General features: G+C 48.1%; 1 protein-coding gene across 4 annotated transcripts in view; it reads right to left on the bottom strand.

Annotated features, from left to right (window-relative positions):
• Window positions 1-22,856, bottom strand: part of scube3 (signal peptide, CUB domain, EGF-like 3) — a 216,113-nt gene that overhangs the window by 112,557 nt on the left and 80,700 nt on the right. For all 4 annotated transcript variants that reach the window (XM_080762693.1, XM_080762695.1, XM_080762694.1 and 1 more), the window contains exon 4: window positions 8,281-8,415. In XM_080762693.1, coding sequence (XP_080618819.1) covers window positions 8,281-8,415 — 135 coding nt within the window. The remainder of the gene's footprint in view (window positions 1-8,280; window positions 8,416-22,856) is intronic.

The raw sequence follows: 22,856 nt of genomic DNA, 5'->3' as shown, positions 1-22,856 counted from the left end.
TAATCACAGACAGGCTGGCAGCAGGCCCTGTCATTAGGTCCTGCAGCCTGGCAGACCCCCTGCCGCTCTAATTGGCAGCAGCTCTGTGCTAACAAGCGCTGCTAACCAGTAGGGGACAAAGAGGCTGGCAGCGCCAGGTGGTGCCACCTCTCCACTGTCCCCCCACACACACACACACACACACACACAACACACACACCTGACCCATTAGAGGCTGATGTCTTTTTAATGAGAGCCATGAAACTCTGCAGAGCTAACTGCTGCACCCAGGGCTGTTTGTTTAGAGCGGGACTCGGTGAGACCCACATGTCCACCTGCCCCCGGGTCGCCTTGCCCAGTCATTCTCAAACGATTGAATTTCAAGGACCCCCAGTTTACTATGAATTTGTGCCGTGACTCTGAGCATGTATACATCCATTTGTACACTCTCCGTTACCGGTCTTTTAGCTGGGGGACCCCTGGAACACCCTCAAGGACCCCCGTTACTGGGGCCGCTCGGACTCCACTTTGAGAACCCCTGGCCGGCCTATAGCCCAACAGACTTGAACAAGATGCCGGAGCGCGTTTTGTTCTGTATAGTGATAGAAATGCTCAACCTTATCGGAGCCAACTTCCAAACTAATACTGTGATTAAAACGAATCCCGTTGCGTATTGTTGGAAAATGTGCTTCGTTTGGCAGGTGTGGAGGCTCATTTGAATTCTGGTCAAACAATCTCATTCTAGTTCGCCAAAAAAACAACACACCTGACTTAAATTCACTGCAGGCGTGAATGCAATCCGCATCAAATAAAGGAAATGAAACAAAATTAATGTGAATGAGGAGTAAGTACAGTTGGAAACGGAGAAGACATAGTTTATGCAACGCAAATAGAATATTCTGTCTGTCAGTGCGTAAACATAGATCACTATCACTGTGAGTGGGGACGTTCTTCATCTCCTTTAAATATAAATAGGCCTACTTCAAAATCAAACACATAGCTCAGCATGATCTATAAACTGTAGCTAACATGGCATACCGGTGAGCATAATCATTTTATATGATGATCGGATCATCAATGGGAGTACATACAGTATTCTAAACGTCGGATAACTCTTCATTTTGCGCTCCTGTCTCCGCTGTGCGTGTGCACGCGCACGTACGCACACACACACACGCACGTCACACGCACGTACTTATAACATCCAGTCCCAGACGACACGCTGCATCCATGTTACCCTCACTTTACGTCCTTACTATTATTAAAAGTATATTTTTAACACCGTAGAGGTCATTGTGTAGTCTATAGCTTATGAATTGAACACCGTGATGAAAGTTCCCTGCTGTGGTTAACACAGCGCAGTGTGGACTGGACGCAAATGCAGCAAATACAAAAAGTCTGTCGAAGTAGAGGTCCGAATGCGACCTAAATATCGCTCTAGTGACCATTCATAAACACAACCATGATCGCTATGAAAGAACAAGTGTTAATAGGCTCTGTGCACAGCAGGGGACTGTTGCATCCCAGCCGATGCAACAGTTTTCAAATGCTTCCGGTCATATAGTTTTGATGCGTCCTTACAGTCGCGCAGCATATATATATATCTTGCTGCTTAGAAGAAATGGAAATGAACAAATAAAATGTCAAGATATTTTAAAATATATTTTCGTGAATGGTGATGAGAGCGTAATCAGATTTCGGGAGGTGTAGTTCCAGACTCTGTATAGCATTCCGAGATTGTGGAATAGTTAGGCTATACGGAAGACTACCTACGATTGAGGCTGAGTAGAGTTGTGTTCCATTGTGGTCAAAGAAAGAGGCCAAATGTATTTCCACTATGGCTGCTGAGGATCTGAGAGTGTACAAATGGAACAAAATGGGCTGTGGAACTCAACTCACTGCCTGAGGATCTCAGGCTGGCAAACTCAGTATCCTCTTTTAAATCGCGGTTAAAAACTCACATTTATTGCACAGCTTTTTTTATGAAATGTTTTAATTGTGTTTACATGTTTTGTTTTATTCTTATTGTATTTTTACTGCTATTATTATCTGTAAAGCACTTTGAAAAATAGTTTTTGTAAAGGTGCTATATAAATAAAGTTATTATTATTATTATTATAAAATGGCCATAACCATAACGGGCCCATTTGGTTCCATTAACTTCTCGGTCGCTTTAGCAGGGAGATGGAGGACCCCTTGCGAGCACCATCAAAGACCCCCCGAGGGTCCCCGGACCCCACTTTGAGGGTCCTTTTTGAGGGGGGTTTGTTATTGTTTCTTACAAATCGATAACTGATGCTTGGGAACAATTCCGATCTCTTATTGTCCAATAACCAAACCGTGCTGCGGAGCGGAGCGGAACCCACTTCCTTCCATGTGCCTTCGCTTATCCACAGCACTGGTGGAAAATACACTACATTTAGATACCCGAGTAAAAGTATCGATACTGCAATGTAAAGGTATACTCCCAGGTACTTCCATGTGCCTTCGCTTATCCACAGCGCTGGTGGAAAAAAACACTACATTTAGATACCTAACCCATTCTGGGCGGGAACCCCTTTTGGTGTTTGTTTGCGCGTCTTACTCGTGTTATACTTTAGCTATTGAAATAGCAGATCTACTATTACTCTATTATAGCAGGTCTGCTATTTTTGAAAAAATCGTGAAAATGTGCCTCAAATCTTTGAATATATATTCTTTCAGAGTTTCAGTTTTTAACTCAAATCTTTGCTCCTGGAGGGTCCCTGGAACAACATATTTTCTGATGGTGGTCGGTGGCATATTACATAAAATGTTTGGGGTCGTTGACATTAAATACTGAACTACATGAACCACTTTTTCAGAAAAATATATATAATAAATTTCGACGTCAGGCCTAAATGGGTTAAGTAAAAGTATCAATACTGCAATGTAGAGGTATATATACTCCCAGGTACCAAAAGTAAAATAACTCAGTGTACAGAATGTCCCGTTTCACAAAGGTATCATTATGCAAAAAAATGCATTTTGAAAATGCTTTTGAAAATAGCAGATCTATAAGCTCACAATACAGATCTTGCAGATCTGCATCGCGACACGTGTGAGCTTATATATCTGATCATTTCAAATAGCCAAAGTTTAAATAGGGCTGGAGTGATTCATGTATGTTTTGTAATAATAATAATAATAATTCAAATCTGCAAAGTAACTGACATTTTCAAATCATCTCAGTGGATTAACGCATTCTGACCTGAGATCAGATTATAAAAATGTCTTCTACATCCTGACAGTTTTCTGAAAAAGCTATGTTTCTGTCAGTCGTTCTTCGATTTTTCAAAAATAGCAGACCTACAAGCTCGTAGCGCGCCACTCGGTGGCGCGCTATGAGCTTGTAGATCTGATATTTTTCAATAGCTAAAGCATGACGTAATGCTAACACCAAAAGGGTTTACCGCCCAGAATGGGTTAAAAAGTAAAAGTAACCCAACATGTTTTACTTGAGTAAAGTGTAATGAGTTACTTTCCAGCACACTGTAGTAATAAAGCAGCATTAATAACAAGCAGATGACTCTCTCTTGTTTCTCTCTCTAGAATAACGGAACAGTGACAGGACGGCTATCCGCTGAGTCTTGAAGGCACGTCAGGAGATTTATGGAGACTTTAATCGCTCCGCTTCCAAATGGATATCATCTGGAAGCAATAGCAGACAATATTAACATGAAAAATGGAAGATTAACCGAGCACAGGGCGGCGCGTGTTTATCCAAGAGGACATGGAGAGAACAGAACAGAACAGAACAGAACCGGACCGGAGATTATGTCTCCCGGTTTTGGTGGGGGACGTGGAAGGAACACGTTATTCCAACAAGTTCCTTTCCCCTCCATCAGGCTCCCCGGCTGGCCAGGGGGAGGCAGTTTGGAGACCAGGATTACTGCATGTTTTTTGTGAGGGTACCTACCCTATAGGGGACACGGGGAGAACATGCAAACTCCACACAGAAAGGCCCTTTTCGCCAACCCTGCCTCGGGTATGGGCACTGATGACGCGGAGGAGGAAACACGCCGCCAGCACCCACAGCGTCCCGAGTGGGAATCGAACCCAGGACCTTCTAGCTGTGAGGCGACAGCATTACCGACTGTGCTACCGTGCCCTAGCGCTTATATTTTGAAAGATGCATCCAAATTGTTCAGTAAAAATATCAATACATATATACTACAAAAAATACTCTGATACAAGTAAGTCCAGACTTGAGTAAAAGTACAAAAGTATTGGCGTCAAAGTGTACTTAACCCATTCTGACCGGGAACCCGTTTTGGTGTTCAGCACCATGTTATGCTTTAGCTATTGAAAAATAGCAGATCTACAAGCTCATAGCGCGCCACCGAGTGGCGCGCTACGAGCTTGTAGATCTGCTATTTTTGAAAAATCGAAGAACGACTGACATTATTAGAATCTGATCTCAGGTCAGAATGGGTTGATCAGACCAGTGTGTGTCCAGTGGAAACCTCGTATGAATCTGATCTCAGGTCAGAATGGGTTAATGTACCAAAAGTAAACATACTCATTGTACACATCGCAACACATTGTGAGCTTGTAAATTGGCTATAATGGCCGAACTGTATAGGGCTGAAGTGATTCATGTACAGTATGTTTTGTAATTATAAACCAAATCTACAAAGTAACTACTAGTAACTAAAGTTTTCAAATAGTGTCCAATATTTGGATCCAAGATGTAGTCGTGGAATAGAATGGAAATTGGAAATGTTCAAGTAAAGTACAGATACCTAAAACTTTTACTCAAGTACTGTAGGCCTACAGTACAGTAAGTACAGTACTTAGTTACCTTCCACCACTGCCGAACTGTACACAGCCCGGCTCTGAGACACAGAGTGACATGGTGCCACATTATCATAATAATCTGTCGGATGGAAATCTCATAGTACGTATGTTCAGAACTGTTAGTTTCCAGGATAAAAAAAACAGATCCATTTTTCGACCTTACAGTAACTGCTGTTTCTGCTCGACAGCAACGATAAAATAGGTTTTATCATTTTAAGATAGGTTGAAAATGGGTGAAGTAAAAAAAAAAAGGAAAATAAGAGTGCTTCTTCCAGCGCTGTCTCGCCCTTTGAAACACATGATCCATTCAAATAACAGAGCGCTTATGAAACATCAACATTGACAGTTCACTAAGGCCAGACTCATCTCATAAAGCAGCCTCTTTTAACGTCCTTAAAGGCTCACCGCCAATGGGAACATATAGAGGAACACACTAGATCACAGTCTGGCAGTCTATAAACCATGGAACCGAACCATGGACACACTGGATCACAGCCTGGCAGTCTATAAAACATGGAACCAAACCATGGACACACTGGATCACAGTCTGGCAGTCTATAAACCATGGACACACTGGATCACAGTCTGGCAGTCTATAAACCATGGAACCGAACCATGGACACACTGGATCACAGTCTGGCAGTCTATAAACCATGGACACACTGGATCACAGTCTGGCAGTCTATAAACCATGGAACCGAACCATGGACACACTGGATCACAGTCTGGCAGTATATAAACCATGGAACCGAACCATGAACACACTAGATCACAGTCTGGCAGTCTATAAAACATGGAACCAAACCATGGACACACTGGATCACAGTCTGGCAGTCTATAAACCATGGAACCGAACCATGGACTCACTAGATCACAGTCTGGTGGTCTATAGTATAAAGTTATAAACCATGGAACCGAACCATGGACTCACTAGATCACAGTCTGGTGGTCTATAGTATAAAGTTATAAACCATGGAACCGAACCATGGACTCACTAGATCACAGTCTGGTGGTCTATAGTATAAAGTTATAAACCATGGAACCGAACCATGGACACACTAGATCACTAGTGACTTGTCCTTTAGTTCTACTGGATCTCCTCTTCACTAGCCCCTCCCCAACATTTTAGTCCAGTTTGTATCAGTGAAAAAAGGTAGTCAACTACGAACAGTCATCATAGTTTTAGTCAACAAAATCAACACTGCAACATGTTATACAATATGAATATGTATTGGGGGGCTCTGCTTCATCAGTCTCTCAGCTAAGAGAAAAAACAAACAAAAACAAAAAAACATCAAAGACCCCCTGGTCTACGCATTAAACACTGCACTGTCATCCGCAGCAATTGGAAACACAGCAGGGAGCTTTATCGATGTTTTCAATTTATAAACTACACAGTGAAATCTGTGGTGTTAAAATTATACTCTGAGTAATAGTTAGGACGTCACGTAAAATTAGGGTAACGTGCAGTGTCGTCGGGGCTGAATCTCTCTCTCTCTCTACATGCACTGTTCTTTTGGGCATGGAGGCACAGCGCTGAGCCCAGACAGTTCTTTTGGGCATGGAGGCACAGCGCTGAGCCCAGACAGTTCTTTTGGGCATGGAGGCACAGCGCTGAGCCCAGACAGTTCTTTTGGGCATGGAGGCACAGCGCTGAGCCCAGACAGTTCTTTTGGGCATGGAGGCACAGCGCTGAGCCCAGAGAGTTCTTTTGGGCATGGAGGCACAGCGCTGAGCCCAGAGAGTTCTTTTGGGCATGGAGGCACAGCGCTGAGCCCAGACAGTTCTTTTGGGCATGGAGGCACAGCGCTGAGCCCAGACTGTTCTTTTGGGCATGGAGGCACAGCGCTGAGCCCAGAGAGTTCTTTTGGGCATGGAGGCACAGCGCTGAGCCCAGAGAGTTCTTTTGGGCATGGAGGCACAGCGCTGAGCCCAGAGAGTTCTTTTGGGCATGGAGGCACAGCGCTGAGCCCAGAGAGTTCTTTTGGGCATGGAGGCACAGCGCTGAGCCCAGACAGTTCTTTTGGGCATGGAGGCACAGCGCTGAGCCCAGACAGTTCTTTTGGGCATGGAGGCACAGCGCTGAGCCCAGACTGTTCTTTTGGGCATGGAGGCACAGCGCTGAGCCCAGACTGTTCTTTTGGGCATGGAGGCACAGCGCTGAGCCCAGACAGTTCTTTTGGGCATGGAGGCACAGCGCTGAGCCCAGACTGTTCTTTTGGGCATGGAGGCACAGCGCTGAGCCCAGACAGTTCTTTTGGGCATGGAGGCACAGCGCTGAGTTCAGACAGACAGTTCTTTTGGGCATGGAGGCACAGCGCTGAGTTCAGACAGACAGTTCTTTTGGGCATGGAGGCACAGCGCTGAGCCCAGACAGCAGCGCAAAAGGAATCCGAAGCGCAAAAGTTTATGGAGATGAAGAAAGTCCCCACTCCCCACGCAGTGACAGCACTACGTGTCTACGCACAGACAGACAGAATATTCTGTACACTGCAGTGTTTTTATGCGTTTCCTTAAGCAATTGATTAATGTACTCGTCCTCATATTTCGATGAGTAATCCATGGTAAAGGGACATTTTTGCACAGCATATATAATATGCCTTCTCCGTCTCCAACTGTGTTTACTCATCTTTCATCGAAAGTTCAGATGTAATGTGTGACTTTGTAATGCATCGCTTTCTGACAGGTAATCAGTGTGCGCTTGCGCTAAAGCAAAGTGCAGTGTGTTGTGTGTGTGGTGTGGGGGGGGGACTGGGAACTGTGATTTATGCTAACAGCTAGCAGCAAAGAAATAATTAATTATTATTGTTTCAAAACATTAAAAAAAAAATCATTACTATAAAAGCAAAAATGTATTAAAAACTAGAAATTCCCTAAATTCGAAAACAATTGTTCAGGAAGTACTGCGAATAGCCGATCTACAAGCTCGCAACTGCCACCTTAAATTATTTCAAATCAACCTCATGGTGGCGCTCTAACACGTCGCAACACAAACCCCTGGGTAGGCAACCCAGCCTGGCATGCATATGCGCTCAGAGGAATGAACTTTTCAAGTTTATCCTCGTTTTATTTCTTGTTTCACGTCCCCCCCTCCCCTCCATCTGCTCCATTTGTATTTGCATAATCAACTGCATTATTCATAAAGGTCGTGACACCATCCAGCCACAGGTCAAATACACTGCTAATGAGCAACGTGCAGACAACCTGCGTGTGTGTGTGTGTGTGTGTGTGTGTGTGCAAGTGAGTGAGTGTGTTTGTTTTTGTGCGTGCGTGGGCACATGTGCGTCATGCGTGCGCGTGCGTGCTAACCTTTGGGCCTCTGTATGCAGGTGTGTGTGTGTGTGTGTGTGTGTGTGTGTGTGTGTGTGTGTGTGTGTGTGCTCTAAACTTTGGGCCTCTGTATGCAGGTGTGTGTGTGTGTGTGTGTGTGTGTGTGTGTGTGTGAGACTGTGTGTGTGTGTGTGTGTGTGTGTGTGTGCTAACCTTTGGGCCTCTGTATGCAGGTGTGCTGGTTGTCACTCAGGAAGAAGCCGTCTCTGCAGCGACATTCGTAACTCCCCATCATGTTGACACAGATCTGCTGGCATCCTCCGTTCCCCTCAGAGCACTCGTCCACGTCTGCAGGAACACAGTTTAACAGTTCATTCATGTCCACATAAAGGAGAGCGTATACAAGGACACACATAAAACCTGAACCAAATTAACCCCCTCTCAAGAAAACATGAGGGTCACGGCATGGACCCCTTTCCAGTGAGCCAGCGATATGCACAATATCAGCACCCAAAATGGAACACAACCGTAATTAGCATCATTGGTAACACCTGTGAAGGAAGTAAGTAAGATTGATGCCCACTTTCTTTCCAATATGGCTGCTGCGCATAGAGCCCATTAAAGGACCACTTCACCACTTTTCAACCTATCTTCATTTATAGGTCCTCACTAATAATCATGATGAAATGGCACGATTTTTTTCTACTCAGTCTGTGTCTCATAGGAGGGCTGTGGGCAGTTAGAAACCGTCCTCCAGTGACATCATTAGGCAGATTTTTTTAAACACTTTTCAGGACTAGAAAGCTAGCTTGTATTCCCACCGATGATGTCACTGGAGGACAGTTTCTGAACTGCCCACAGCCCTCTTATGAGACACAGACCGAGTAGAAAAAAATTGCGCCATTTTTTCATGATTATTAGTGAGGACCTATTATATGAGATAGGTTGAAAAGGAGTTCAGTGACCATTTTTTTCCTCATTACACATCGTCATAGCTAGCTGGTTGTCCACTAGGGAAGACGACTCTAGCCTTAGCCCTCCTACTAAACCTTTCCCATGATCTCCAGGCATGGAGGTTTGAGTAGTTGTTCATGGTATAGCGTCCATCTTCCTTTAACTTGGCTCAACAACACTGTTTTCACCCATGGCTGCAGAGTGCAGTGTTCTGTTTTCACCCATGGCTGCAGAGTGCAGTGTTCTCTGTTTTCACCCATGGCTGCAGAGTGCAGTGTTCTGTTTTCACCCATGGCTGCAGAGTGCAGTGTTCTGTTTTCACCCATGGCTGCAGAGTGCAGTGTTCTGTTTTCACCCATGGCTGCAGAGTGCAGTGTTCTCTGTTCTTCACCCATGGCTGCAGAGTGCAGTGTTCTCTGTTCTTCACCCATGGCTGCAGAGTGCAGTGTTCTCTGTTCTTCACGTGGGTCAGAGTGACATGGTGACACATGTCGTTGTCACAGTGGTGGAGGGAGGGAGGCGGTGGTGTTGATGGAGTGTGACAGCAGCACGGAGGACTTGGCCAGACTAAGAGGGTCATGGGGGTCAATATGACAATAACACTCTTATCAAAGCAACAGAATTCTGTCTGCTTAGCTGACACTTATTTTTCCACCCACTGGGCAAGTGGTGGATAAAGTAGGCTATACTCAAAGTATTGTGGAAGTATACGCTGTTACTCTTGTATCATCTCTTGTATCATCTGTACGTACATATTTACCCTGCACAGGGTTTTGAGAATTCCCCCCAGAAAGAGAACTTAATCTCCACAGCCCTCTTCACTCTTCTTCAACTGGACAAATAGACAGTAAATTAGTTTCGCATGACGATTTCATTAAAAAAAGAGGCTTGTGTACACAGCACGTTATTGATGCGCCGAGCGTAGGAGATGGATAGGGTTCCACTACGGTCAGTGTGTGTGTGTGAGTGTACATGCGAACGAGCGTGTGTGTGTGTGTGTGTGCATGCGAGTGAGCGTGTGTGCATGTGTGCGTGCATGTGTGCGTGCGTGCGAGGGGACGGAGTCCAGATCTCTGGGGGAGATGGAGTGGCATATCGTCTCTGTCGGGGGGAAAACCTCATTATGTCCAAAACTGTTACTTTTCAGAATTCTAATTTAAAGTATGAAAAAGTAGCAGATCCACATGCTCTAAAACACTGCACGAAACAACGTGCTTTGAGCTTGGAAACTCTGCTGAGCTGAGCATGGACCACAAACAGTTTAAATATAAGGTTAACCCATTTTGACCTGAGATCAGATTCTAAAAATGTCTGTGGTTCTTCGATTTTTCAAAAAAAAAGCAGACCTATACGAGCTCGTAGCGCGCCACTCGGTGGCGCGCTACGAGCTTGTAGATCTGCATATCTGCAGATCTCCACAGATATGTCATTGTCAGCAGTGCTGGAAAGTTACTTTGTTACTTGAATGTTTCAATCTTGTCAATACTTGATAGTCATACGTACTGTAGCTCCACTCCACTTACATCTCACAGAGTATTTTTTTTTTAATTCTGGTATCGATACTTTTACTTGCTGGGAATGGGAATACTTCTTCTACCAATGACTGTCACGCACAAAGGGGAGGCGAGTGGTGGCCATTGGCCCTGTGCCGCACACACACACACGCATGCATGCACGCACACACGCACGCACGCACGCACACAAACAAAAGCATCTGCCGGCCACGGTTGTGCAAAAGCCCATATTGTGCAACACCGTTAATAGACCGTTCGTAGCTCTTTGCCGAGAAGTCCTGATTCTTGCTTTCTTCCTTTCCCGACACAAAGAGGTGGGCGTCACATGCAGTTATGTGTGGTTTGTTATCTGATGTCTTGTTTATCAGGAACTACTGAACGCAAGAACACGACAGCAGCTCTGGGTTGGACTCCAGAACCGGATCCAACACGGAGGAACCGAACCAGAATCTGTCCCGTCACATTTGGGGCAACTGGGAAACAACCCTGTTCTATAGAGACAAAGTTATTGGGTTGGAAACGAGGTCTGTCAGAGCTGGTATGTTGTGGACTTCACATCTGCTATACAATTACAATACCCTTTGGTTCTGAGCAGGTTGGTGCCTTGCACGCTTTTATGCACGTTGTAAAGCCATGAAGGAGTTTTTTAACCCAGTGCCAATTATATAATGTAATCCAGGGCGCTACACACCCTCTGACAACCTGGTGGGGCAGCGGAGCTGACCTCATGCCTCCTTCTATGCATGAGGAGTCCAAGCTGCTTCTTTTCACCTGACAGGGGGGAATTTCCCCGGCCGGACGTAGCGTGTGGAAGGAACACGTTATTCCGACCAGTTCCTTTCCCCTCCATCAGGCGCCCCGGCTGGCCAGGGGGAGGTAGTTTTAGAGACCAGGATTACTGCATGTTTTTTGTGAGGGTACCTACCCTAGGGGACACGGGGAGAACATGCAAACTCCACACAGAAAGGCCCTTTCGCCAACCCCGCCTCGGGTATGGGCACTGATGACGGAAGGAGGGAGGAGGAAACACGCCGCCAGCACCCACAGCCTTCCCAGCGGGAATCGAACCCAGGACCTTCTAGCACTGCCGACTGTGCCACCGTGCCCATATCACTGGTAGCTGTTGTGATCTGTACTCGCTGTCAACCTCCCGTCTCACGTCTGCAGGGGCAGCAAGGAGCCCTCTTTGAAATGGTGCCACATGGATGCACCTTTTATTTATTATTATTTTGTATCCATTTCCCTGGTTGTGGTTTAAATAAATTAATGAACAGTTACTGTGAAGTAACCAAAGGCATGTTTTTTTTGTGATAGGAACATTTTCTGTTTTACATTAACCACTAGCAACTCTATAACCACTATACCGTAGCAACCCTATTATGGGGAGGGGGGCATTCACCTTAAAAAGCAGATCTACAAGCTCACAACACGGTGGGCTTGTCAGCTTGTAGTAAAACCACGGACTCTTAAATTCCAGATTTAGCTGCGTGTCCCTGACGGTCGCACAGCGGAAATACCTATAGCTGATCTACGACCACAAGCGTGTGCAACGCGTCACGTCACATGCGTGACAAATCGTGCGCTTGTAGATCATCTATTTTTGGTGTGAGTCACTGCGCGCAATCAAGTACAAGGGATTACCCATAGGAAAGCGCACACACACACGCACAGAAAACACGCACGCACTGGCACAAAAACCCATGCGGTGAAAGCCATGCTTTTCACACAAAAGCTCTCATGAGATATACGGCGTGGCACACATGCAGCCTCAGCACCGGCCGGTCGGTCCATCGGACCCTCGGAGGAGTTCTGTCCGTCCGTCCGGGCCGGCCCGGCCGGCTCATCAATGAAGGTTTCATTTCCTGATTCCTTCATCCCTCCAAATGAGCCGTCGCCTGTCAGTATACCTTCTCTCCTCGTTTAAACCATTCTGACCCGAGATCAGATTCTACAAAATGTCTTCTAGAAATCCTGACGGTTTTCTTGAAAAAGCTGTTTTTCTATGTCAGTCGTTTTCATGTCACTTTTCACGATTCTTCAAAAAAATTAGCAGACCTACAAGCTCGTAGCGCGCCACTCGGTGGCGCGCTACGAGCTTGTAGGTCTGCTATTTTCCAATAGCTAAATGCATAACATAATGCTATAACACCAAAAGGTGGTTCCCGCCCGGAATGTGTTAAATAGCTCCCATAATTCCCTGTGTTGTGTGCTGCTGGGGCATAGGGCCGGCATCCAAAGCAAATATTTCCAAACGGAAAAGGGGGGGGTCTTCTGGCACAGGCCAGAAGGGAGAAGTGCTCATGTTATTTGGACTTTAAACTTTTTTTTTTTTTTAATTCTCTTGAGAGGATGGAAAAAAAGGAGACAGAGATGGTGGAGAGAGAGAGAGAGAGAGAGGGAAATAGACGGGAGGGGAAAATGTCTTAATCAAGTTAAAAGCGCTGCTTCAGTTTCTTGAAAAATGAGACATGTCTCTCTGCTCTATCCTCGCTTCACTCCAGCAGAGAGAGAGAGAGAGAGGGGGGGGGGGGGGGGGGGGAGGGAGGGGGGGGGACTGGTTCAAACGCAGAGAGATTAACCCATTTAGGCCCAACGACGATATAAAATAAAAGAAAATCTTCAAAAATCCTGACAGTTTTTCTGAAATACCTCATGTTTCTGTATCAGTGGTGCTCAATATTTCATCTCAAGGACCCCGAAAAATTATATGTATTTGGCCGCCAACCCGAATTTGAAAATATGTTGTTCCAGGTACCTCCCAGAAACAAAGATTTGAGTTAAAAATGTTGGCTCTGAAAGAATATATATTCAAAGATTTGCGCCACATTTTCACGATTTTTCAAAAATAGCAGACCTACAAGCTCGTAGCCTTTACGAGCTTGTAGATCTGCTATTTTTCAATAGCTAAAGCGTAGCATAACGTTAACACCAAAAGGGGTTCCCGCCCAAAATGCGTTAAGAGATTGGTTGTGTTTGTGGAGGCCATGTCCGCTGGTTTTCTCAGATAGCCTTGGCTGTATATATAACATTTGGCCTCGCGCTGAGCTCCGGAGCCATGTAAACACTGTGCGGTTGGAGTTACAGAAACTCCAAAAAAACCCTCCTTATTTTGGAGAGAAAACGCGCCGGTCTTTTCACTCTCTCACTGCAGGGTTCAGTGACTCTGACATTTATTGCTGAACCAGGTTTTTTTTTTTCTTCTTTTTTCTTGTTTTGTTTTTGTTTCTCTCTGGCTGTGCCCCGTGTCTGTCTGTCTGTCTGTCCTGTCCTACAGAGTTCCACCCGTGTGCCCCTTGTCTGTCTGTCTGTCTGTCTGTCTGTCTGTCTGTCTGTCTGTCTGTCTGTCTGTCTGTCCTGTCCTACAGAGTTCCACCCGTGTGCCCGTGGCTTAGTGCTCGGACCCGGACAGACAGACGGACGGACCATATTATCGTCCTTGTCGGACTGGAAACCTCATAATGTCCCAAACTGTTACGTTTTAAGATTCTGATTCAAATTTAAAAATATATCAAAAAATAAATAGCACAGCAGATCTGCTCTTTTGAAGCCATCTGCAAAGGAGACAAGCAGACACACATCGCCTTAATAAGGCAGCAAGAAGGGGGGCAGGCAGGGGGACAGCAGAGCAGTGGAGACCTGCTGGACAGACAGGGGGACAGCAGAGCAGTGGAGACACTGCTGGACAGACAGGGGGACAGCAGAGCAGTGGAGACACTGCTGGACAGACAGGGGGACAGCAGAGCAGTGGAGACACTGCTGGACAGACAGGGGGACAGCAGAGCAGTGGAGACACTGCTGGACAGACAGGGGGACAGCAGAGCAGTGGAGACACTGCTGGACAGACAGGGGGACAGCAGAGCAGTGGAGACACTGCTGGACAGACAGGGGGACAGCAGAGCAGTGGAGACACTGCTGGACAGACAGGGGGACAGCAGGGCAGTGGAGACACTGCTGGACAGACAGGGGGACAGCAGGGCAGTGGAGACACTGCTGGACAGACAGGGGGACAGCAGGGCAGTGGAGACACTGCTGGACAGACAGGGGGACAGCAGAGCAGTGGAGACACTGCTGGACAGACAGGGGGACAGGGCAGTGGAGACACTGCTGGACAGACAGGGGGACAGCAGGGCAGTGGAGACACTGCTGGACAGACAGGGGGACAGCAGAGCAGTGGAGACACTGCTGGACAGACAGGGGGACAGCAGGGCAGTGGAGACACTGCTGGACAGACAGGGGGACAGCAGAGCAGTGGAGACACTGCTGGACAGACAGGGGGACAGCAGAGCAGTGGAGACACTGCTGGACAGACAGGGGGACAGCAGAGCAGTGGAGACACTGCTGGACAGACAGGGGGACAGCAGAGCAGTGGAGACACTGCTGGACAGACAGGGGGACAGCAGAGCAGTGGAGACACTGCTGGACAGACAGGGGGACAGCAGAGCAGTGGAGACACTGCTGGACAGACAGGGGGACAGCAGGGTCACCGGGGACAGGCAGAATGAAAGACACAGTCCAGTGGCTTGTAGTTGTAACCCCATCCTAAATCGGGTTGGCAGTGCCTCGGGAGGCTAGCGTGTGGCGGTTTGGGGAACCTGTTCAATCCCGGCCAGGCTGCTCCAGAGTCATAGTCAAAGTGTCCATAAGCAAGACACTGAGAAAGACTCTCGATGAGCAGGTCGGTGCCTTGCATGCTTTCCTCTGCCGTCGGTGTATGAATGTATGTGAATGGGTGAATGTAAGGCGCTATATACGAGTAAGACGCACAAACGCGGGAAGCGAACGCAGCTCGTACATATTTGGGTTTTGGACGTATAGCTGCTTTGGGGACTCCTTATATGGTGCCCCTTTTGTGCCCATATATGGAGCTGAGTGGACCTGGCCCCTTTTGTGCCCCTTTTGTGCCCATATATGGAGCTGAGTGGACCTGGCCCCTTTTGTGCCCATATATGGAGCTGAGTGATTGCTGATGCAACACACTCCATATTTGGATAGCGGGACAGACACACAGACAGACAGACAGACACACAGACAGACAGACATGATCTGCTAGGTCTCATAGTAAGTGCTCACTGCATTCGCAATAAAAGCACCATTTAAATCAGCCTGATCACGCCAAGCATAGGAAGGAGTAGCACAGACGTATTCCAGCAAGTGGAACAGTTTTCCCTTTGTTTTGCCAAATGGTTACCCAGATTGCACAAGCATAAGCTTTTCTTCCGCTCCGCGTTAACAAAGTCCATGTTAAAACTGGCCACGCATGGACAGTCCAATTGCTGCACGCACATGCAAAGACTCTGCTGTCCAGAACCAGCACAAAGTCCTCTGCCCAGGCTCTGGACAGGGCCCAAAGACTCTGCTGTCCAGAACCAGCACAAAGGCCCCTGCCCAGGCTCTGGACAGGGCCCAAATTAGCCAATTGATCACACCTGATCACCCCCTAGATCTCCATATAAGGAGCTGGCCTGTTCTGACATCACAATGAGGTTCTGACATCCGCATTTGGGCATCCCTGACAAAGAACTCCATATATGGGCATGGAAGGGACACAGACATATCTCGGTGGGGCATACATTTCCAACAAGCATCGTTCCAAGTAGTGCCAGTGCCCAACGGGCACCGCTCTGAGCAGTGAGCACTGAGCAGTGAGCACTTACTATGAGACCTAGCAGATCATGTCTGTGCGTGCGTCTGTCTGTCTGTCCCGCTATCCAAATATGGAGTGTGTTGCATCAGCAATCACTCAGCTCCATATATGGGCACAAAAGGGGCCAGGTCCACTCAGCTCCATATATGGGCACAAAAGGGGCCAGTGATTTGTTTGTTGTGGACCTGGCCCCTTTTGTGCCCATATATGGAGCTGAGTGCGTTCGGTTCCCGCGTCTTACTCGTTAATAATGAAGAACGAAGCAAATCCCTTTAGCGTGTAAAGCCTGTGGTGCTAAAATGCCACACCAGGGCGTGAGACAGGATGTCACTGTAATAGAGAGACGGCAGACAGAACAGTAGGTGCTAGGAAGTTACAGGACGCATACTAGGTCATGTTAGGGCCTCGTATGCAACATACTAGGTCATGTTAGGGCCTTGTATGCAACGTACATACATACTAGGTCATGTTAGGGCCTCGTACGCAACATACTAGGTCATGTTAGGGCCTCGTATGCAACATACTAGGTAATGTTAGGGCCTTGTATGCAACGTACATACATACTAGGTCATGTTAGGGCCTCGTACGCAACATACTAGGTCATGTTAGGGCCTCGTATGCAACATACTAGGTCATGTTAGGGCCTTGTATGCAACATACTAGGTCATGTTAGGGCCTTGTATGCAACGTACATACATACTAGGTCATGTTAGGGCCTCGTACGCAACATACTAGGTCATGTTAGGGCCTCGTATGCAACATACTAGGTCATGTTAGGGCCTCGTATGCAACATACTAGGTCATGTTAGGGCCTCGTATGCAACATACTAGGTCATGTTAGGGCCTTGTATGCAACGTACAGCGACAGAACTGGCCACTGCTGTGGGCCTGCTGTAGGACAGCCATTTTCATTAGCTCAGTGGACGTCCTAAAAAGCTGAACGTGGTCAAAAAGGATTACTGCGTGTCCGTGTCCGTCCCATTGGGCGAGCGAGCGACGCTGCCGTGCGAGTCGGTGCTCCGGGAGTTCAATGACACGGCGCATTTTTTCAGCCACTTGACTCTGAACAGCCAGTCGAGGAGCGGAGCCAGGTTTTTGAACCCGGGCTGAGAGGCGCACACAGGCGCACACACACGCGCACACACACACACACACAGGCCGTAAACAAACACTCAGCCACAGTCACGTCAGCTGAGGGCTCCAGGCAGCACAAACGTCCTGAAGTCGTGCTTGTCCTGGTCCGTGGGACGTTGCATTCTGTCTTGAATCACATCTTGTAGTCCAGGCAAAATAGCCTTTCAATCTAAAGTAATTGTAACAGGTTTTTTGTCTGCACACGCACAGACCATTTCTATGAAGTCTCCAGAACACCATACTAAAAGTCCTGAGAAATCCCAGTTGCAGAAATATGTTAATTTGGCATCAATCCAAGATGTCCACCAATTGAGACTATTATAACAAAAATTGCCAATATTAGAATAAATTCCTGGCCAAAAGCTAATTGTAACAGGATTTCTTTCACCACACATCATGTCATTGGCATCAATCCAAAATAGCCACCACTTTATTATGAAATGGCATACATTTGAATGATTTGAAGTGATTTATCTTGGGACAGAGTAGCTAATACAAGTAAGACGCGCGAACGCAGCTATACGTCCACATATGGAGTGTGTTGCATCAATCACAAACAAATCACTCAGCTCCATATATGGGCACAAAGGGGGGACACACAGACAGACAGACATGATCTGCTAGGTCTCATAGTAAGTGCTCACTGCGTTTGCAACAAAATGTGTTGCAGTTTGATTGGATACATTTAGAGCCCCCCAGCTCATAGGAATTTGTGCAATGTTTTTCACCATACCAATTGTTGGTTGACGAACTATATTACAAATGCATTAGTCAGAGTCCTACAAGAATTCAAGCTGCTGAGAGTAAATCCTCTGTATAAAATTGGAAAACAAATTAGAACCTAGCAACTACCACCTACCAACTAAAGTGCTCTCAAGAACTAACTCATGTCATGAAAGGTGCTGCCTGTGTCACTTTTATGCCCATAAATGAACATGCTGACATGCCCATATATGGAGATCTCTGTATCTGTCAGTCCTTAGTTGGCCCATTTAAGCCCATACATGGAGATTCCTGATGTCATATTTGCTCTCTGTCTACCGAGCAATCTTCGTTCCTACTCTCACCTATGGTCATGAAGTGTGGGTCATGACCGAAAGAATAAGGTCGCAAATACAAGTGGCCAAAATGAGTTTTCTTCGATGGGTGGCTGGCATCTCCCTTAGAGATAGGGTGAGAAGTTCAGTCACACGAGAGAGACTCAGAGTAGAACCGCTGCTCCTTCGCCTGGAAAGAAGCCAGCTTATAGGTGGTTCGGGGCATCTGGTTAGGATGCCTCTCGGGCGTCTCCCTATAGAGCGTCGCAGTCCCGCCGCCCTTTCAAGACGACGCCAAGCCCAGGAAATTAATCCCAATGGATAGACATTTCAAAACATGACCTTATAAGAGTCGTACGAAGCCAACTCTTGTCGTGACAAATCATAACACACACAATATTTTGGACCAAACAAATAATTACAAAGAAGAAAAACCAAAAAAGTGTTGTAACCTTCCGTTTTCTTCTTCTTTCTAATTATTTGTTCAGCCCGAACAAGCCCGTTTGTTGTCATGATTTGTCACAACAAGAGTTGGCTTTGTCGGCGACGTAAACTCCTTTAAATAAATACTTTCTGGAAAATGAACAGGGATTTATTTTCCGGGTCTCTCGAGGGGGCGGGACTGCGACACTCTATAGTCCTCGAGGCACGTCCCACTGGGAGGAGACCCCGGGGCATCTGGTTAGGATGCCTCTCAAACGTCACCCTAGGGAGGTACTCGAGGCACTTCCCACTGGGAGGAGACCCCGGGGCAGACCAAGGACCAGATGTTGGGATTTTATCGCCACACTGGCCTTGGAACGTCTCGGAATGGAGGAAGTCACTAATGTTGCTCTGGAGAAGGGACGTCTGGAGCTCTCTGGTGGAGCCCCCGCGACCCGACTACGGATAAGCGGTTGAAGATGGATGGATGGATGGGTATACAGTATGGACATATACCGTACCCTCTTTTGTGCCCATATATGGGCACAACTGATTTGCTTGCTGATCCCATGACGACACATTGGGAACTCCATATATGGTTATGGCTGAGTCATGGTGACATGATGTGATCCGCCCACCGTCCCAGGCTGTTGCTCAGGTTAGTTGGAGAACCGTGACATCAGCGTGACGGTGTCTACAGTATCGCTCTATAAAAGGTGGACCGATACTGTGCTAGCACACTCGGCTTCCAGCAGCTTTAGAGCAGAGATCATCTCTTCCATCCCAGAGTGTCCAGAATGCCTTCTTTGTCTGCCCTCGCGTTGATGTTCCTCCTCCTCTTCGGCATGGCGGCCTCCGTGCCTCTCCGGGCCCGGAGAGGGACCGCGGAGAAGGTGAGCGGCCTGTATGGAGAGACCATCGTGGTGCCGTGTCCGTACCGCCTTCCCCCGGGGGACAGCCTGCGGCTGCTGACGTGGACGAAATACACGAACAACGACCAAGATCTGACCACGCTCCTGAAACGTCCCGATCAGACCCCCCAACCCTCAAGGTTCAACATCTCCGGCGACTTTAGCCTCCTGATCAGCCGAGGAACGCTGCGGGACCAGGGGCACTACGTGTGCCTGGTGAAGTCTACCAACAGCCATCACAGTCAAGACAGCTCCGTGGAGGTCTACAAGAAGCCGGCCCTCCCCGTTGTCGGCGACCAAGCGGAGTTCCTGGAGGAAGGCGTGCCGACGCTGTTGGGAACGTGCGTGGCGAGCGACGGCCACCCCGCGGCCGAGCTCACCTGGCAGAAGAACGGCCGGCCGTTGGTGTCTGACGGGACGCGTGTCGTCACCACGTCCACCGTGGCGATGGACTCCTCCACCGGTCTGTCCACCACGTCCTCCACTCTCCAGTACAACGCCACCAGGCAGGACGCCGACGCACGCTTCTCCTGCCTGTCCAGCCACCGGCTGGGCCCGGAGGAGTCCGATCCATTCACAGTTCCCGTCCACTACCTGAGTCTGAGCCCCGCGGGGAGCGTCGTGAAGATGGTCGGCGAGCCCCTGGCGGTGAAGATGGAGGTGAGGCCAAGCGACGCCAACGTGTCCTGGACCAAGGACGGCGCGAGGATGGAGGCGGCTCCCGCGTTGGGGAACCTGAGCTACGCGGATGCGGGCAGCTACGCGTGCGAGGTCTCCTCGGCCGGCCTGGCGCGTCGCCGGTCCTTTGACCTGGTGGTGGAAGGCTCACCCGTGATCACCGGTCTGACCCAGAACGGCACCCGGCTGGCCTGCGAGGCTCAGGGAGTGCCCCGACCCGTCTTCCTGTGGAACGCCAACGCCGCGGACCACGAGAGCTCCTACAACGAGAGGGACGGCGAGGCCACCTCCACGGTCAGCGTGCAGGTCCCCGACGGACAGAACATGTCCGTGACCTGCAGCGTGAGCAACAGGCTGGGAGCGGACGCCTGGACCATCGTCGCGGTGTCCTCGGGTCCATCGGGTGGGACCAGCCGGGCGACGCTGGCGACCACCGGTGTGCTGGCGGTGCTGCTGGTCCTGGCGGCGGTGGCCGGTACCATGGCCTACCGGAGCAGACGGAGAGGATCCTGGACAGTGCCCCATCCAGAAGGACTCTAATACTATCCTTCCGAGATCCCAACCGCCCCTCGGAAAACAACCCCGATGTACAGCTGAAGAGTTACGTGGTTTCAGAGGACTTATTTGGCTGGTGGGGTGGGGTGGGGGGCTGACCTGGTCTTCGCCCGGTGGGGTGGGGTGGGCGGCTGACCTGGTCTTCGCCCGGTGGGGTGGGGTGGGGGGCTGACCTGGTCATCACCCGGTGGGGTGGGGTGGGGGCTGACCTGGTCATCACCCGGTGGGGTGGGGTGGGGGCACCGATGTGGTTAAGGCGGTAGATTTGCCGTCATTCCCAGACTCTCTCTATACTGTCCTGTCCACATATAGACTCTCTCTATACTGTCCTGTCCACATATAGACTCTCTCTATACTGTCCTGTCCACATATAGACTCTCTCTATACTGTCCTGTCCACATATATATATATAGCCGGAAAAATAACTACACATTCACTCTGCACTCCTGCGGTTCTATATGGCTATGGGCTGTGGCAAGGATTAAAAAAATAATAACAAAAAAACACCACACCACGCAACCCACCACGGGGTCGTTTTTACACTCCATAACTGTGTGTGTGAATAAAACACGATTTAACCTAGAATTAGAGGCTATTAGACGTTCTACAGTCGACTCCATAGACATTTTCATCCTCAACTTTGCAGTAGGGGCCTGTTTTTTTATATAAACACATAAGCAAACTAGTACGGCTTGGATTGAACGCAGGATGTTTTCATTATTTAATTCATTTTCTTATTCATTTTATTTACTTTTCAGTCTCCTAGGTAACAGGGTTTAGAGTAGACTAAACAAAGCACAGACTTCAAAAATATCTCGCTGGGTTTAGCTTTTTCCTAAATAAAAGAAATATGAGCTAAGGCCATAACAAATGGTATTTTATATCCCGTTTCCTACAAAACAAGTCTGGAAGTATTTTACAAACAAAAGAAGCAAAGGATAAGTGTTGTGCTGGCCAGACCAGAGGCCTGTCTGACAAGCTGACGGCAGACTTTGTGAGAGAAAATGAAAGCCCAAAAGAAGCGACAAGGCCACATGAGCACACACACGACACGTACATGCACTATTAGGATGGAATCTGAAATATCGGACAGATCCGTCTTGAACACATGACTATAGAGATTTTTGGGCAGAATCTGGAGGAGTAATATAAATTTGTGTTTTTCAAAAGTCAGCCTCCTGGTGGCGCTATAACAGGCCCTTCTGGAATATTTGGGGCAGAGGTTCGTCGTTGGCATCCAGGGAGTGTGTGTGCAAAATCTGGCATCGACCGGGTTAACGGTGCCGGAGATTAGCTGGTATGGACGGACACACGCAACACACCGGGAATCACACATACACACACACACACACACACACACACACACACACACACACACACACACACACACACACACACACACACACACACACACACACGGAGTGCAAAACATACTCTCTCCCCATGTTTTCGGCCTGGTGGAGACAATAAAACCCGCAGTTACCAATATATTTACACGTGGCATTGACAAAAACAAAAAAAAGAACAGTGTCTTATAACAAGCAGACTTATGGCAACACTCTCTGCCAGCACCTATTCTGCAATCTCTCTGCATGCAAGCTTTACATCGCTAAACCCAATCTCAGGCTTCAGTTCCTTCACCGCCCCGGTACCCCCATCCCCCCCCCCCCCCACACACACACACACACGGTTCCCTTCATGGAGGATGGAAGAGAACAATCCCAGAGACAGAACCCGAACACGTCCCAACAGTAGACACTTGTCCAACGTCCGCCCCCCCTCAGGGGACCCAATCATGGCACGAGGTCAGATTTAGCCCACGGCCTCCCTCTTCCTAAGATGCATAATTTATTTATTCCCCTGCCAGTTGAGCTATGGTCATGTGGAGTTCATATACGTTGAAGTTTTGTCCAGTTTTGAAACTAAATCTGCCACGGGC

Source organism: Protomyctophum bolini (genome assembly GCF_963924005.1).
Source record: "Protomyctophum bolini genome assembly, chromosome: 5".
NCBI lineage: Eukaryota > Metazoa > Chordata > Actinopteri > Myctophiformes > Myctophidae > Protomyctophum > Protomyctophum bolini.
This window is presented reverse-complemented; position numbering and strand designations above follow the sequence as displayed.